Raw genomic sequence first — 13,725 nt, forward strand, 5'->3', positions numbered from 1 at the left:
GCAGTGGTTAAGTTCGCATGCTCCACTTCAGCGGCCTGGGGTTTGCCAGTTCAGATCCCAAGTACAGACCTATCCACCACTTATCAAGCCATGCTGTGGCAGGCATCCCACATATAAAGTAGAGGAAGATGGGCACAGATGTTAGTTCAGGGCTAATCTTCCTCAGCAAAAAAAGGAGGATCGGTGGTGGATGTTAGCTCAGGGCTAATCTTCCTCAGGAAAAAAAAAATGTTGCCATCTATAGGTAAAGGGTTTGGTTCTGGAGTTATGGCATCACTTGGAACATGAGTCTAGGGTACTCTGCCAATTTTGTTTATCAAGACTGGCAGTATGAATACTCACACATTGACTATAGTTGCATATACCTCAATCTTTCTTTAGCCATATTTCTGGTACCCATTATCCTAAAATACTGAAGAATTTTTCGTTCACATTCCTCTGTTGTGGTAGAAATGGGATAATTTGTGGAAAAAGCTTTTACTCCAGAGAACTGAGGTTCAGATGCTAAACAGATTGATCAATAAGTGTACAGCATTAGATTTATGGATGTTGAATACACATATGATCAGTCCATATTTCTTTTCTCAGGAATATTTTGTTTCTACTAAACCTGCTATGTGCATAAAATGGCCTGGGGAATGGAGAGAAGAAATGACACTGTCTTTGCAGTAGATGTTTGGTGGAATGTCTTCCCAGACCCTGAACATCTTCCCTTCCTTTCCTGAGGACAAATCCTCTGTTCAGAGGCGCCTACTTCTCAGCCACTGTTGGCTGATGAGCATACGACATACTTTCCTTTAGAAATTAGGATTTGCGATTCAGAAACAGGCCAGCTAAATCTTCGATGTGCCTATAACTCTACCTATAAATTTGGAATTGCACAAAAATGTATTTTGCCATGTATATGGAAAAACAAAGAAAGTCACTCTGTAAAAAGAGAAAGATGAAGAAGACTTAGGAAGCTTACAAAAGAGAAAAATATTTCCTTGGTTTCTGACAACTTTCTTACAATTGCTCTTTTTTCCGCATAGATTGAGTTGATTTCATTACAACCAAAGCTTAACTTATACAAAATTTTATTTCCTGTAGATGAATATTTTTGTTTTTCTTTTAGTTTTGTTTCATTTCTTTTATTTTTGAGCTTGGAGGCATAATATCTATACATGCTGGAGTGAAATAAAAGAGGTTTAAAAGTTGATTTGATCAATTCCTAGCTAAGTGCAATAATTTGGACACACTTGTCCTAAAAACTTATTTGTTATTTATCTGAAATTGAAATTTAACTGGATATTTTTTATTTGTTAGTTATTTTAATTATTTTATTTTTTTAAGATTTTATTTTTTCCTTTTTCTCCCAAAGCCCTCTGGTACAAAGTTGTGTATTTATAGCTGTGGGTCCTTCTGGTTGTGGCATGTGGGATGCCGCCTCAGCATGGCCTGATGAACATTGCCATGTTTGCACCCAGGATCTGAACTGGCGAAACCCTGGGCCACCGAAGCAGAGCACGTGAACTTAACCACTCAGCCACGGGGCCAGCCCCTGGATATTTTTTATTTTATCTGGCAACTTTATTTGTCACATAGATCTTACTTTGTAAAATGGAGGTAATAATAACAAATCAGCAAAGATGTTGTTAAAATGTCAAGGATATCATAAATGTTATGTAAAACAATTTCTGAGAACTACAGTTTATTATTTTCTTTGCTCTTCCCTTCTACCTATTTGTATCTACAACACAAAAAGGCATTGCTTACAAAGTTCACCATTATAAGGCCACCAAATGGGAAATACTTCCTGGATGTGCTGAACTTTACCAAGTTAACAGAGAAAGGCCCAGATGAAATGACTTAATTAAATATAAAGTTCTTTTTGGAAAATGGGGAAATGTATTATACCTTTTATGAAATGATGTCTTTATTCTTGAATTAGAGAATTTGGAAAGTTATATATTTTGATCCCCCTGACTTCACCCAGGCACCCCATCCCAGGAGACTCGCACATTCTTTCCTGTGCCAGGCATACTCCTAGGTCTTAGTTATACATAAATTTGTTTTCAATTCAAACCAGCATCTCCCTATCTAGTATTTCTCACCTCCTATAGAAAGAGATGAAGAAAGAAAAAGTATGAGAAAAAAGAGAAGGAGATAATATACTAGTTTACTATTTGCCTGTTTGAGGATAAAGAGTATAAGATTCTTGATTTTGGCGCTTTTCATGTCTTATCTCCTGTGTCTAAGTCCTTCTCACTTTTTATCTTGATTACTTATATTCCCTGACTGGAGAAACCCAATCAGTACTGAAGAACATCTTTAACACAGCTCAAGCTAACATGCTTTCTGCTTCAGAGACACAGAGTGATGAACTTTCCTGACAGAGGTGTTTATCAGATATTTCTTTATTTATCACACAAGATCCAGTGAGATTAGATCAGACTTTTGTCTCTTCCAAAACAGTGTGGGCTTGCTGGCCAACCACTAAGTAATGGGCACAAAAATGGCATGAGTCCATTTTTATTTTCCCTGTTCAAATTCATTATCTCTGCAGATACTTTGTAAGTAGCAAGCTAGGAGATTGTAGAGAATATCAACAATTCTAGCGTGACTTTGAATTTGCAAAGGCATTCTTTGAGATTTCCTTCATGTTTTCCTCTCCATTTTCTTCCACAGTTTTGCCCAGATGTATCTGGGGTGACAGGCTACCATTCTGGGTCAATACAGGTTGCTTAGAATCACTAACAGGGATAATTTTGGACTCCAAAGAATGAACTAATGGTTGTGTTGTAGTCTGGTTAACTGGATTAACTGTAGGAGGCTTATTTATGTCTAGAAGTGTCTTTGATGTCAGTGGTGCTAGATTTATAATTTCACAGGGAAGTTGAGATGAACTACTATTCTGTTTGCAACAAGAAGTGCTGAAAGGGATGGCACAAAACACAAGATCCGAGGGCAGCAGCTTAAAATCATTGGCTGGCCGGATAATCACAAACCTGTAAGAAAAGCCAGAGATGAGTTCTGAGCCTCTGCAGCTGGGACAATGTGGCTACAGGCAATGGCCAAAATAATAAGTTCATTTTGCTAGACCAAAAGACGAAATGCTTTTGTTTTGCTTCGTTTGCTTCATTGGTCTCTGATGAATAGTAAATATCTCTGGCACAATAGTGCAACAGGAGAAGTCCCAGACTAGGAACTGGAAGACTAGTTTTCATCCCCGCCTCTGAACCCAACCATCTCTGACTCTGGGCATGGCATCTCCCTTCTCTGGGTCTTGCTTTTCTCACCATTTTCATGGGAGACGGTTAGGACTGGAGTTTGGCCTGATCGATCTCTAACGGCCTTTCTGACTCCAGGTTTCTCTGCTTTTAATGTCCATACTAATGAATTCATTGGCACATGCTGGGCACTTAGCCAAGCTTTGTCAAAACTGGAAGATTACATGCACTCCAGATATTTCCACCCTAGCTTATACCTACCTAAATGCTTCTGCCACCAACTTTCACTCAGAATGTAGTGTGGCCAATGAAGAAAAGAAAAAACAATTATACCAAAGTTCTATTTGAAACCTTGACTGGTAAGCAAAGAGTGAATGTCAATGAGTCTTAAAGAACACCCAGAGCCTGGAGCTGCATGGAAAGACTGTAGGAAGGCAGGATGCCTTAGCACAATATCAGGCACACAGCAAACCCTCCATACACATGAGTTAAATGAACTAATACACCAGTGTTGATGTCAGAACACTGAAGCAGGATAACCTTTCCTGACTTTCATCCTACATGTCTTCATTGCTGCCCCAAATGACCACCTCTTCTTTCCAAAACACCCAGCTCCACGCACCATTGACCTTCTTTCACTGAATAATCTTCCTGCTTTCATCTTTCCCACTGAGTGTCCTGTCACCTCCATGATATTCTAAATAAGATCTACTATAATCACAGACTCCCTTTAAGACAGAAACATCATTTCCTTCCCTGATGTCCTCTCAAATATGGGGTGTATATTCTCCCAATTACCATGTTCCATAGGTTTTCCAGAGGTGTTGGAGAAAGGGATGGAGTCCAGGCAGAGAGAGAGAGCAAGAGATTGATATCACTCATGCTTCCCAATGCTGCTTCCAGAACATCATTCCTCCTCCACCATCTTTGTGTTTAATGCTGTACAGCCATATCCTCCTCCCTCTTCATTCATCAGTGGCATCTATAGACCTTCTTATTTATTTGGGCCTTTGGCACTTGGAACACTTTTTCTTTCAAACTCTAGTGCCACCATCCTCTTATGTGCCTGCAGTGTGTATGTGGTTTACAATTCCAATATCCAGACACATTTCTTTAATTTCAACTCCTCAGTGATCTTTATCTCCAATCCACTTTCCTGGCAAGATGCTGGATGCTGTAATTTCCTGACATCTCCCAAATTTTATGCTTCAATAAATCACTCTCTGACTACAACTTCCCATCATTCCTTCTCTCTCATTCCTGTACTCTGAGTACATCTACTCTTTAACTTCATCAGGATTTCCAATCCTTTGTCCTTTGACTTTACAGTGTAGTATTGTTTCTACAAGTCCGCAATAAGCCTCTTCTTCTGTTCCTCAGTAGTTAATCTAAACTTTTACCTCTTTCTCAACTCCTTATAATACTTCCTCCATCTTATCTCTCAGAAATAGCTGTGTCTGTACCTCACTGAGAAATTCTAGGGTTACATAAAAATTCCCATAGGCACTCCCCTCACCTATAGCTATATCTGCCTTGGCACCCATTCTTTTCTGCTATGAGCAGAGAACTGTCTTTCTTTCTATTCAAGACTACCCCACTTTGAGTAATTTGGCTTCCTTCCCCTTTCTCCTGGAACAAGTTTCCATCAATCTATTTCCACTCTATTATTTTTAATTTCTCTTTCTCTACAGAGTCCTGCCCATCTCCACTGTGAGAATCTTAGTTTGGACTGACATTACTGTTGTCTTTAGAATGCACTCTCTCTTTTCTCTTCCTGGCCTCTACATACATTTCCTCTATCTTCCCCTAAACTGCTGTCAGATTGATCATTCTTTAAACTGAAATTTGAGTATATCACCCACCTAATTTATATGTACAAAGCACAGTGGCTAGAAAAGAGACACTCAGTAAATATTTAGCAATGAGTCCAGCAGAATACAATCTTTCCAATGTGGTCAGTGGCTTTCAGCTTTAAAAAGTTGTGTAGATATGGATGAGGGGTAAGTTACAAAAGAACTCCGATTTAAAATCTGGGTCTACATTTCAATTTCCATTGGGGACAGATACCTTTCTTCTTATATGGCCAATACTAATTGAACCCTGACCATAGGGGTTCATTCACGTTATTTATACCTATCCTTCTTATTCCTAAATTGTTATCTGCTTCCCCTGTACCCTTCTTTGAAACTGTGGACCCTGAGCTCTGGACTTCTGCTTCACATTGAATACAGTAACTTTCGCTCTCATGCCTGGATGGACAGCTACCACTTCCCAAACTAGTGTACTCCCCTTTTGCGTTCCGGGTTGCGCTCCTCTTCATCCATCATGCGGTATAAGCCAAGGCACAGGATTCCAATACTATCTAATGAGCCACAGAACAACTGCCCAAAGGTCTTTCTTGGCTGGGGAGAGAAGACAAAAACATGTGTCTGTTGGCACTTTAATGTAGTAATGGAAAGCACTTACTATCATTTGCCTTTACTTGTAGTAGAAGTTTGCAAGACCCAAAAGTCATTTCCTAATAACTGCATGGTGGCTGTGTCAAGTGCCTTGGAAATCAAGTTTATGATTAGTTTTGGGCATCTAATCCTAGTGTTTGTTTTTATCACTCTGGTCTTCCAAGAGCCTTGTAGGTATGATGTGGCACATTGTTATGCTCATTTTTATTACTACTGCTGTTTTGGTAACCATTAAGAAGTAACAATGAGCAACAGCTTGGAAAATTCAGTTTTCAAGGTAGATAATGAGTTGGGATGTTAGGTGACGTCCAGGGAGTGATCTTCTTATCCCACTCTAAAACAGATTATAGCCCCAAGCACTCGTCTGGACCTCGCTCTCAGGCTAGAGCCAACAAGGCACTACCGGGAGATGACAGGTTCAAAAGCAGAGGCGAATGGATTGAGTGAAGTCAAAAGGCAATAGTTTGTTCACCTCTGTGCTTCCTCAGAGTAAAGAACAAAGTGAGGACAAGACATAAACTGAGAAAGGAAGGAGAGGAGTGTTGAGCAGTCCACTGTCACCTCTGATACCAACAGGAAGTTGCCAGCAGCAGTTGTCTTGGGCTTATAATGACTCACAAGTCAACCTTAGGTGAGGAGCGCCAGGCCACAGACCGGCAACGGACAGACCAGACTGAGGGAACTTTGGAATATTGTTTGCATCTGGAACTCAGAGGCACAGAGCATGGGGCTTGCCCTTTTTGGCAGTATCTGTCAAGACACACCAGGCCCAGAGGCCAGAAGAGTCCGCTGTTTGTGAAAGGGGCTCTGCTGATGTCCTCTGAACTAACAAAAGATGTTTCTTTATAAAGGCCTGCCCCTGACAATAACACTGGATAGCCGAATGCAGTGTCAATCAAAACTAAACCAGGGGCCGCCCAGTGGTGCAGTGGTTAAGTTCGTGTGCTTTGCTTCTGCAGCTTGTGTTCACTGGTTTGGATCCTGGGTGCAGACCTATGCACCACTTATCAAGCCATGCTGTGGCAGGTGTCCCACGTATAAAATAGAGGAAGATGGGCACAGATGTTAGCTCATGGCCAATCTTCCTCAACAAAAAGAGGAGGATTGGCAGCAGATGTTAGTTCGGGGCTAATCTTCATGCAAAAAAAAACTAAACCCAAATGCACCAATCTAACCGATATGTAGATTACTCATTCCCAGACTGGATGTTAATCTGATCCCCGCGTACCTGGATGCCCCATTGGAATTTGCCAGAATTTTTATCTTCTCCCTTGCTGGAATCTGCTGTTCACTAGCTCAGTGGACTAAGGAAACAAGCATTTTCTACTGGCTAGCCCAGTCACGTTCTTGGACTCTAACACAGAATCCTTCTGCTGATTTCAGCTGACCCAATCAGACTTCTTTAGCAGTTCGGGTGTAGGCGGAGTGGGCAGACCCTGGCTCAGGCTGCCTTAGAGGGACCCTTGCTTTGCCACTGGGAGACGGTGCGGTCTCAGGTAAGTATTGTTTCCCTGGGTCTCAGCTTCTTGATCGGTTCAATGAAATTAATAATGCAAATGCTTGGACAGATTAAGTGAAGAAAACCAACGCAGACAGGCACAGGGGAAATGCTCAGTAAATATTAGCTATTACAATTATTATTAACACCCTTGTCAAGGTATAAAGTTATTGGAGCCCCTGATGCTTCCTGCAGACTTGGATTTTTTTATCTGGAAGATGGGGATAATAACAACAGCTTTATCTATCCTCCGGAATTGTTGTAAAAAGTAAATATAACACATTAAAATGCACTGTAAATTGTAAAATACTCTCTGAATACAAGGTTGTATGAATTTGTTTTTAGTGTCATTATTTCTGTGCTACAGGCCATCTACAAACTCAAACAGTCTGGATCATTTTCAGAAACTCAGAGAAGTAAGGAAGTGGGAAACTCTCTTATGATAAGAGTAGACTCACTTGAATGTCTGACAAAATGGTTTGATTTAAGGACAGAAGCCCCAGTTTACAACGTGTTGTGCCAGACAAAATTGTAGAGTAGCTCTTGGGCACCCCAGAGAACTTATCCTTGTCCAAATGATGTTCCAGCTGAGAACTTATCCCTCCTGTTACCAGCATCTGAAGTAATTCCAGGACATGGTAATTGTAGAAGGCCTGGAAAGCAAGGACAAGCCACGTGCAAAGTCAGAAGAGCCAATACGGAAATGGTGGAAGTATACAGACTTGGAGATTTCGTGGACATCACTGTTTGAAATGGACCTGATGGTGTAAAGCAGTGTCTCTCATTACCATTATTAAAATTAGCTAAAAGTTGGCAGTTTGGGAAGGGCACTGGGTTAGGTGCTATGCAGAGAAAATAACACTTACCCAGTTCCTGCTCCCTCAGGGCTTACACTGTAGCAGAAGGAGAAAATGAGTAATGATACTGACACCAAGGATGTCCCCTCTTCCAAAAATCACCTGAAGAACAGGTCGGACCATGGATACCCTAATAATCATCAACATATATTTAAAAATATGTATTTAGTGAGACTTGGATAGATTTTTCCTTAGGGGACTACTGATAGTATTATTGTCATCTATACTTATATCTTCTGGATGTGAATTTCCTTGTATTCCTTTTGAATGTGACCTACTTGAGGACAAAGATTGACTTAGGTCTTATTAATATTTAGATCTTCCATAGCTCTTATGGTACACTTCACAAATTGTAGGTGTTGAATAAATAAATGGAATTTTAGAATTGTTGGCAGCAAAATGAAACCAGAGGAAGACACGCGGGCCAACTTTTATTTTTAAACTACCCTGAGTCTGCATAATCCTAGCCATTTTCTTAAACTCCTTTTCCAAAGGATCCCTACCACTTTCAGTGTAAACTAGGCATTGACATATACGTAATTAGCATTGTAATATATTACCCATTAGGTTTTCTCAAATCTATTAAATACATAATTTTCAAAATTTTCTACCTTTTGTTTTATCTAAATTCAACTTTTAACAGTAGACATGACAATTTATATGTTTATATATCATCTATATAAAAATCAAAAATCTTGTTTTCATTATAAATATATAAGCATGACTTCAATTGTTATTATTCTAGAAATTTTGCCATTCACTTTACTCTCAAATTCGGAAACATCTTCTGAAGCCTAGATTATGATAAGAACCCTCTTTACTAGTCTTCCTTGTTTTTCCTCTCATTTGCAATCCATTGTGCAAAATGCTTCCAGAGAGATTCTCTAGAAACACAAATCAGATCACCCCATCCACTTCTCCAAACCTTTAGTGTCATACCCCTGCTGTAAAACCAAGCTTCTCTCCCCCATGAATGGTCCCCCAGTGCACAATAGTCTATCTGTAATCGCTCAAGCTATACGTTTACTCCTTCAAGCCTTTGCTTTGGAACATCTGGTTCATCTCTCATCAACTTGGCGAACACTTTGCTGGCTTCCTCATCAGAACGAAGTTTTTTTTTCTTTGTGATCCCATGGTCACTGGCTTTTACTCTATTTCATTCTTCCGTATTTTATAGTTAGTGGTTTATCTGAAACACATCTGAGTTTGGTTCTTGGACTGGCATGTCCTAGCTGAATACCTTTGGACAATTCATGTATTGTTTCTCGGCAACAGTTTTATGATCTTTAAAGCTGACGCGATAATACCTACCTTTGAGTGTTGTTTGCAGGATTAAATGAGATACAGAGCAAACATTATTAAACTCCACTCTTTTCAACATTAGTTCTTATGTATCTGGATCACTTAGAGTGATATTCAAGAGTGCAGGTTTCTGGGATCCCAGATCTACTGGGTCAGAATTTAAAGGGTACCTCTGGTGGTTCTGACACTGGTGGTCCTCAGATCACACTCTGAGCAACACTTCCTTAAATTATATGCTCTTTCAGAGGACAGACTTTGTCTTCTTAACAGTCATGTCCTCGACAGTGCCTTGAACAAGGAGTGCATTTAAAAGCTGTAAGAACTGCAATTAGCAGTTGATTTTTAACAAATAAATATTGCTAATAAAATGTAGGGGCCATTGGAAAAAGGTAACCTAGGAAATAATATAATCTACATAAATTGAGAGAAAATAAAAAGAAAAGAGCTTCTATAATACTTTTCAGATTAAAAGATGACTTCAAATGCCTTCTCCACTCTAATGTCCAGACTGAGGGAATCACCTGAGTGACAGCGTCCTCCTCACATTTCTTCCCTGTTCCGTCCCGCCACCACCCAGAAGGGTATTGTGGAATTGGCTCCCTGAAATCCAGGAGGGAAGGGAGGCTGTAAATCCAGGTCGAGCCACAATCCGTTTAAGAACAAGTGGCCGTAGTGTAGAGTGATCAAACATAATGCTGTTAGAATAATTCCCCACTGATTAAAGACAAGGTGTAAATTCCAGGGTTATCCTGGTGTCCACGGCTCTATGAAAACAGGTACTTTACATATTTAACTGAGAGAGGCTTAGCTTTTGAATATATCATTTCTTCAGTTTCGACATCAAAAGGATTGCAATTCTATACTGGGGAAAATAAAGGGATTTACATGTCACCCTTTGTGAGCTCATCTCATATTCTTATGATTCGGAGTTCTGTGGTATTGGGCTTATGGGTCTCTTTTTTCCTTCCTTTTTTTCTTTCTTAAGAAAATACGAAAGTTGAAATGTGCTTGAAATATTTTAAGACTTCTAAACTTGGATAGTGTTTCTAATATAATCAGATTTACTAGAATTTGGACTTCCACTGTTAGAAAACGTGGGAGCCCTAACTGTTTTAACTTTGAGCTGTGAGGAAGCCTGAGATCTCTCTCACAATCTACAATATTACTTAATAATAAAGATATTAACATCCTGGCCACTTGCTGCTTTTTATTCTGAGCATCTCAAAAGGACTTAAGACCAAACATTCTCAGAGAAATACATCTAATTGAGAATGAGGCTATGTGGGAAGAGAACTGCAACTAACCAGCTGAGTGACCTCGAGAATATCATGAAACGTTTGTGGGCCTCAAGTTCCTTAAAAGTAAAGGAAATTGCCCCTAAGTTCACACCCAGTTATGAAGTTCTATTCTTGTAAAACCATATGGAAGCCCTACTTGTGGGCCTGAGTACTTCTCCATATTTTAATTTTGGTAGCACTGAACTGATAGAGCATTAGAAGTGAATCCGAATTATACCTCCTAGGCATGTTTCTCTAACAGGGGTGGAAGTTTACGGTAGTATACCACAGGATACTTGAAGCCAGAGTGCCAACCGTATCAGGAGATTTGGAGGAGAAACCCATTATTTTATACTGAAAAAAATCACAAATGTATCAGGGGATATAATGAAAAAAAAATACATGAAAATCTAAAACAAAACCAGTATTTCTCCACAGCGACAAGTTCACAGCCCGATACTCAGGACTTGCACGTTCATTCTCCCACGTGTTTCTGAAGATTACTTGGAGGACGGGTGGAGAGGTACCGTGAATTCTTCTGAGCACACGTGAGAAGAGAGAGGGCCCTAAACATCAGGTTGGAAATACAGTTCGCCATGACTGGAGCCAAGACTGGTGATCTCATCTTGTTTCAGAAACTGCTGAGGCATTAGCCCCTTTTCCTGAGGGAGTCAGTTGTGAACGTGTCTGTTTTTAGCCTCGCCCTTCTGGGTAGGATAGGTGTCAGGGAAACAAACATTTGATTCTAGTTATAACTCTGTGCAGCAACGGGAAACAGATCTTGTGGTGCGTTATGCTGGGCGGCAGGTTGGAAGAGTAAAACCTGGAGGATGTTCTTTGGGGAGGGAAATGATGGCACATGCAAAATGTGCCAGAATGGCTGACTCCCATCCTCCGTGCAGGACTCCTCATGGGAACCCGGAAACCGGTCTCAGAATAGAGGAGAACAGGCCTCTGGGTCTAATTTTATGCCTCTCTGTTTGTCATATATTCTAACTTCTAGGGAGTGGTTTTCAAAGTCTTCTTAACAACAGAAATCCTTACATGGGAGATTCATATACAACACAGATGAAAGTAGAGTTGTTCTGATGAGGGAAGGTGTGGGTGGGTACAGTGGGGTCTCCTTCTCCCTGCCTGTCTCCTCAGCAACTCCTGAGCACTCTGGAAGATGGACTCCTCTAAGCAAAACGTCAGTGTATTGAAAGGATACATCTAATAACAGAACAAGACTTCTGGAGTGGCAGTGGATTGTAGTAGTAACTTCTGAATCTGGAATCAGATGAATTTGAGTCTGAACACCAACTCATCATCTCTTTGGCATATTATTTACCTCTCTAAGCTTCAGATTCTTCATCTGTAAAATGAGGCTAATAATTGTATTCTTTTAATTGGATTGACAGACGAATTACACAAGGTGATGTAGGTAACGCGCTTAGCAAAGACCCTGGCACAACATAAGCACCTGAGAGATGCTGCTATTACTGTTCCTATCGCAGATATTGCTCAAATTATTAATATTATCTCAATGATAAAACTTAGAAGAAGTTGCCTTAAGGTCTGTGTTGGGAAAGACTTACAGGTATGAGCTGAAGGCACGAGACTGTGTCATTAGTGGTGTCCACCATGGGAGTTTGCTAGAGGGTGAGATACCCTGGGGCCCATAACTGTCATCGTAACTTTAAGGGGAGAGGGGTATTTTGCCTTCCTCCCACACTTTTCTACAAGGAGATGCTCTAATATGTGTGGAGAATAAAATGGAGTGTGGGAGAACATATTCTGGAGGCACCACAGTGGCCCCAAATGTTTTTAGTGCAAAAGGATAAATGTTCTCTTTCTCTCTGAGGCTCCTGCTCTCATTGCCACATGGTCAGGGGACCAGCCAAGATCAAAAGGCACTCAGAAGGGGGAAGACAATGGAATTAGGGGCTAAGGCCTAACCCTTGGGCTCTTTTTTCCTGTGTGGCTGCTATGTTAGGAAGTCATCCCCACCCAGAGAAGGCCAAGTCGAGCAAATTGTACCTGGCTCAGAGGGAAGGGGAATAAGTGTGGGCAGTATTCTCTGATTATTTTTGAAGGTCTAGTTCAGCTCATCATGGCTGGAGATTTAAGGCTGAAGCTCTGAATAGTATTAAAGTGTGTTTGCTTCGCTGTGCCATATATCAGAAGCTGGGGCAGAAGGCCACTAGGTAGAGATTTAGAGGGTGAAGATCCCAGCCGGCCCCCTTAACGTAAAGGATGCTTTCTACCCTAAAGCGCCATTGCCATTTCAGTTGACCAAGTGCCCGTCCTAAACTAAGCACTTACCAGGAATCCTCAAGGACAAGCTAATGGTCCAGTGTGGCTTGTGTCATCATACAACCCTTCCCCTATATCAGGCCACAGCATGTGGCTTGTTCACTCTCCCACAGACTTCATCACGGGGCCTCAGAAGACTCCTGAGTTTTCACCTAGCTTATTTCATTTTCCAGCAGGATTAGATTGTCCTCTCCCTCTGAGAAGCCCATTGATACAATATCCAAAGGCAGCCTAGGAGGAAGGGGGACTCCTCACAAGCTCACAAGGTCACACTCATGTGGCCAGTGATGAGAGGCCCAGCAGCTGACTCTTATAACCAAGCTCCTGTTTCCTCTGCTGGCTTGTGTGATGTGTTCACTGGTATTTGTTTATGCTCTATCAGTCCTTCTCTGCCCATCCTGCTCTTCCCACCAACTCTAAAGAGAACCTGTGACTTCATTCCTACCTGTGTGGGTAGTAGAGTTTAATTAAGGCTCAAGTTTAATTTAAGGCACCAAGCTGCCTCCTATCTAGGGATCTCTGAGGAGGACTAGGACCTTAAACCCATCTACACTTATCCTGCAGACAGGACCAGTTCATCAAAAGTCACCTCCTGCTTCACACTCCAGTCATTAATCACAGACAAGCTAATTGACCTAAAGTGACAGACGGTGATAACACGCTTTCCTTGACAGAGCCGCCTTCCCAGAACAGCAACCTTGCTTTACTCCCTCCGGTACATCTCTCCATGGCTCAGTCAAGGCTGAGTGCTGCTTAACCCTTTAGGAAAACCACAGTCTACCAACCAGTTTAATGTTAAATTATCATTGATATGGTATTATCTTCCTG

The 13,725-nt window shown here is 41.0% G+C and overlaps 1 protein-coding gene across 1 annotated transcript in view; it reads right to left on the reverse strand.

Moving 5' to 3' along the window:
- Positions 1–2,378: 2,378 nt before the first annotated feature.
- KCNU1 (potassium calcium-activated channel subfamily U member 1) overlaps positions 2,379–13,725 on the reverse strand; it is a 150,371-nt gene continuing 139,024 nt past the window's right edge. The window contains exons 25-26 of the mRNA XM_070252722.1: positions 7,625–7,819; positions 2,379–5,611 (exon numbers count right to left, since the gene is read on the reverse strand). Coding sequence (XP_070108823.1) covers positions 5,486–5,611; positions 7,625–7,819 — 321 coding nt within the window. The 3' untranslated portion in view covers positions 2,379–5,485. The remainder of the gene's footprint in view (positions 5,612–7,624; positions 7,820–13,725) is intronic.

Source organism: Equus caballus, chromosome 27 (genome assembly GCF_041296265.1).
Source record: "Equus caballus isolate H_3958 breed thoroughbred chromosome 27, TB-T2T, whole genome shotgun sequence".
NCBI classification, from domain to species: domain Eukaryota; kingdom Metazoa; phylum Chordata; class Mammalia; order Perissodactyla; family Equidae; genus Equus; species Equus caballus.